Source organism: Nematolebias whitei, chromosome 5 (assembly GCF_014905685.2).
Source record: "Nematolebias whitei isolate Nwh7 chromosome 5, NemWhi1, whole genome shotgun sequence".
Classification (NCBI taxonomy): Eukaryota; Metazoa; Chordata; class Actinopteri; order Cyprinodontiformes; family Rivulidae; genus Nematolebias; species Nematolebias whitei.
In genome coordinates this window covers 2,198,492-2,199,874 of record NC_056502.1, presented here as the reverse complement: position 1 = coordinate 2,199,874, position 1,383 = coordinate 2,198,492, and the positions used below count along the sequence as shown (strand labels likewise).

Genomic DNA, 1,383 nt, shown 5'->3' with positions numbered 1-1,383 from the left:
GTCCTCCAAAACCTCCAACAACTGGTCTCCTCAGGTCCTCCAAAACCCTTGTAAGAGCCGTATGAGTTATGCCAAGCATCAGTTGTTTGGACCTGGTCGGTCTGTGTCTCAGTCTGTTTAATGTTTCAAACATGGAAATTTGAAACCAAATAAACCGATCGTTGTATAAAGAAGTGACCTGGAGTCAGTTTGGAGACACGTTGGACAGAGAGTCCCCGAGTTTAGCCCAGTGCAGCTCTCAACACCAACATAAGTTTGCAGCGTAATTAACCTCCAACACCTGTTCTCCTCAGGTCCTCCAAAACCTGGTGTACTCAGGTCTGGAACAACTTTAAACAAACGTGTTGATGACATCAGAATCAAAGCTATCATATATAAAAAACAAACTACCATCTCTTTTTCTTAACATTTGTTATGTTTGATTTCATAAATCAGAAAAAAATCTTTGTCCTGGTATTCTAGAGAACACCGTCTGATTAAAGAGGAATATTCTCTCACAATAAATAAAATCAATTAACGAAGACATTTACTTCAGCTTCCTTCTGAGGGTTAAAGGTGATGTCAGTGAACGCACCACGAGCGATGTTGCAGAGCGGCAGAAAGCCGTCCACGATGTCACACAGGAAGTTGAATTCTCCCAGGAGGTTGTTGCAGTCGGTCCGAGCCTCAGCAAAGACGTCCCGGCACTTCCTGTACGGAGCTCTGAGTTTGTCGTTGCAAATGTCTCCGATGTCCACGAGGAAGTGGAGGACATTCCTGAGAGTGCGAGCTGCAAGGGTCAGAGGTCAAAGGCAAATGAACAGGTGACCAGAGAGCTTTCAGCCCGAGCCAAAACGTACAAAGGAACCCTGGATGGACAGACGAGGAGTAACTCACCAACATGGCGGACGCTGTCTGTCAGGGCGTTGATGAAGTTTTGGACTCTTCCTGCGACGGCGTAAGCATTTCTGCTGATCTCTCTGACTTTGTCCAACACGGCTGTAAAATAACACATTTATCTGTTTTAACAATTACACAAAACATGCAGAGTTTTATTTTATAGCATGTCATTCCTAACCTGATAAAAACTTTTAAAGGAGGTTCAAATTAAATGCAAAATGAGTCAAAGGTTTTATCAGTGTTCCTATCAGTTATTGATTAGCGTGTGGGTGTGGCTTACAGAAGAGGGGTGTGGCTGCCCTCTGCATCAGCTCCTGTGTTTGATTGGCTGCCAGCTCTGCTCCACAGAGCAGGCTGGAGGCAGCTCGCTCCGTGTTTTCCAGCGTGTTCTTTATTGGACCGGACAGCAGCGTCGACACAAACAAGAGGAGGATGAAGCTCCTGCCACGAGCTGAAACACGGGAGGAGGCGGGTTGTTATTGGTTGATTGTTGGATGGAGCTCC

General features: G+C 45.7%; 1 protein-coding gene across 1 annotated transcript in view; it reads right to left on the bottom strand.

Annotated features, from left to right (window-relative positions):
* dcst2 (DC-STAMP domain containing 2) overlaps window positions 1-1,328 on the bottom strand; it is a gene marked incomplete at its 5' end in the record, with an annotated part of 10,900 nt that extends 9,572 nt beyond the window's left edge. The window contains 3 exons of the mRNA XM_037676508.1: window positions 575-769; window positions 877-978; window positions 1,160-1,328. Of these exons, the coding sequence (XP_037532436.1) occupies window positions 575-769; window positions 877-978; window positions 1,160-1,328 (466 nt within the window). The remainder of the gene's footprint in view (window positions 1-574; window positions 770-876; window positions 979-1,159) is intronic.
* Window positions 1,329-1,383: the final 55 nt, after the last annotated feature.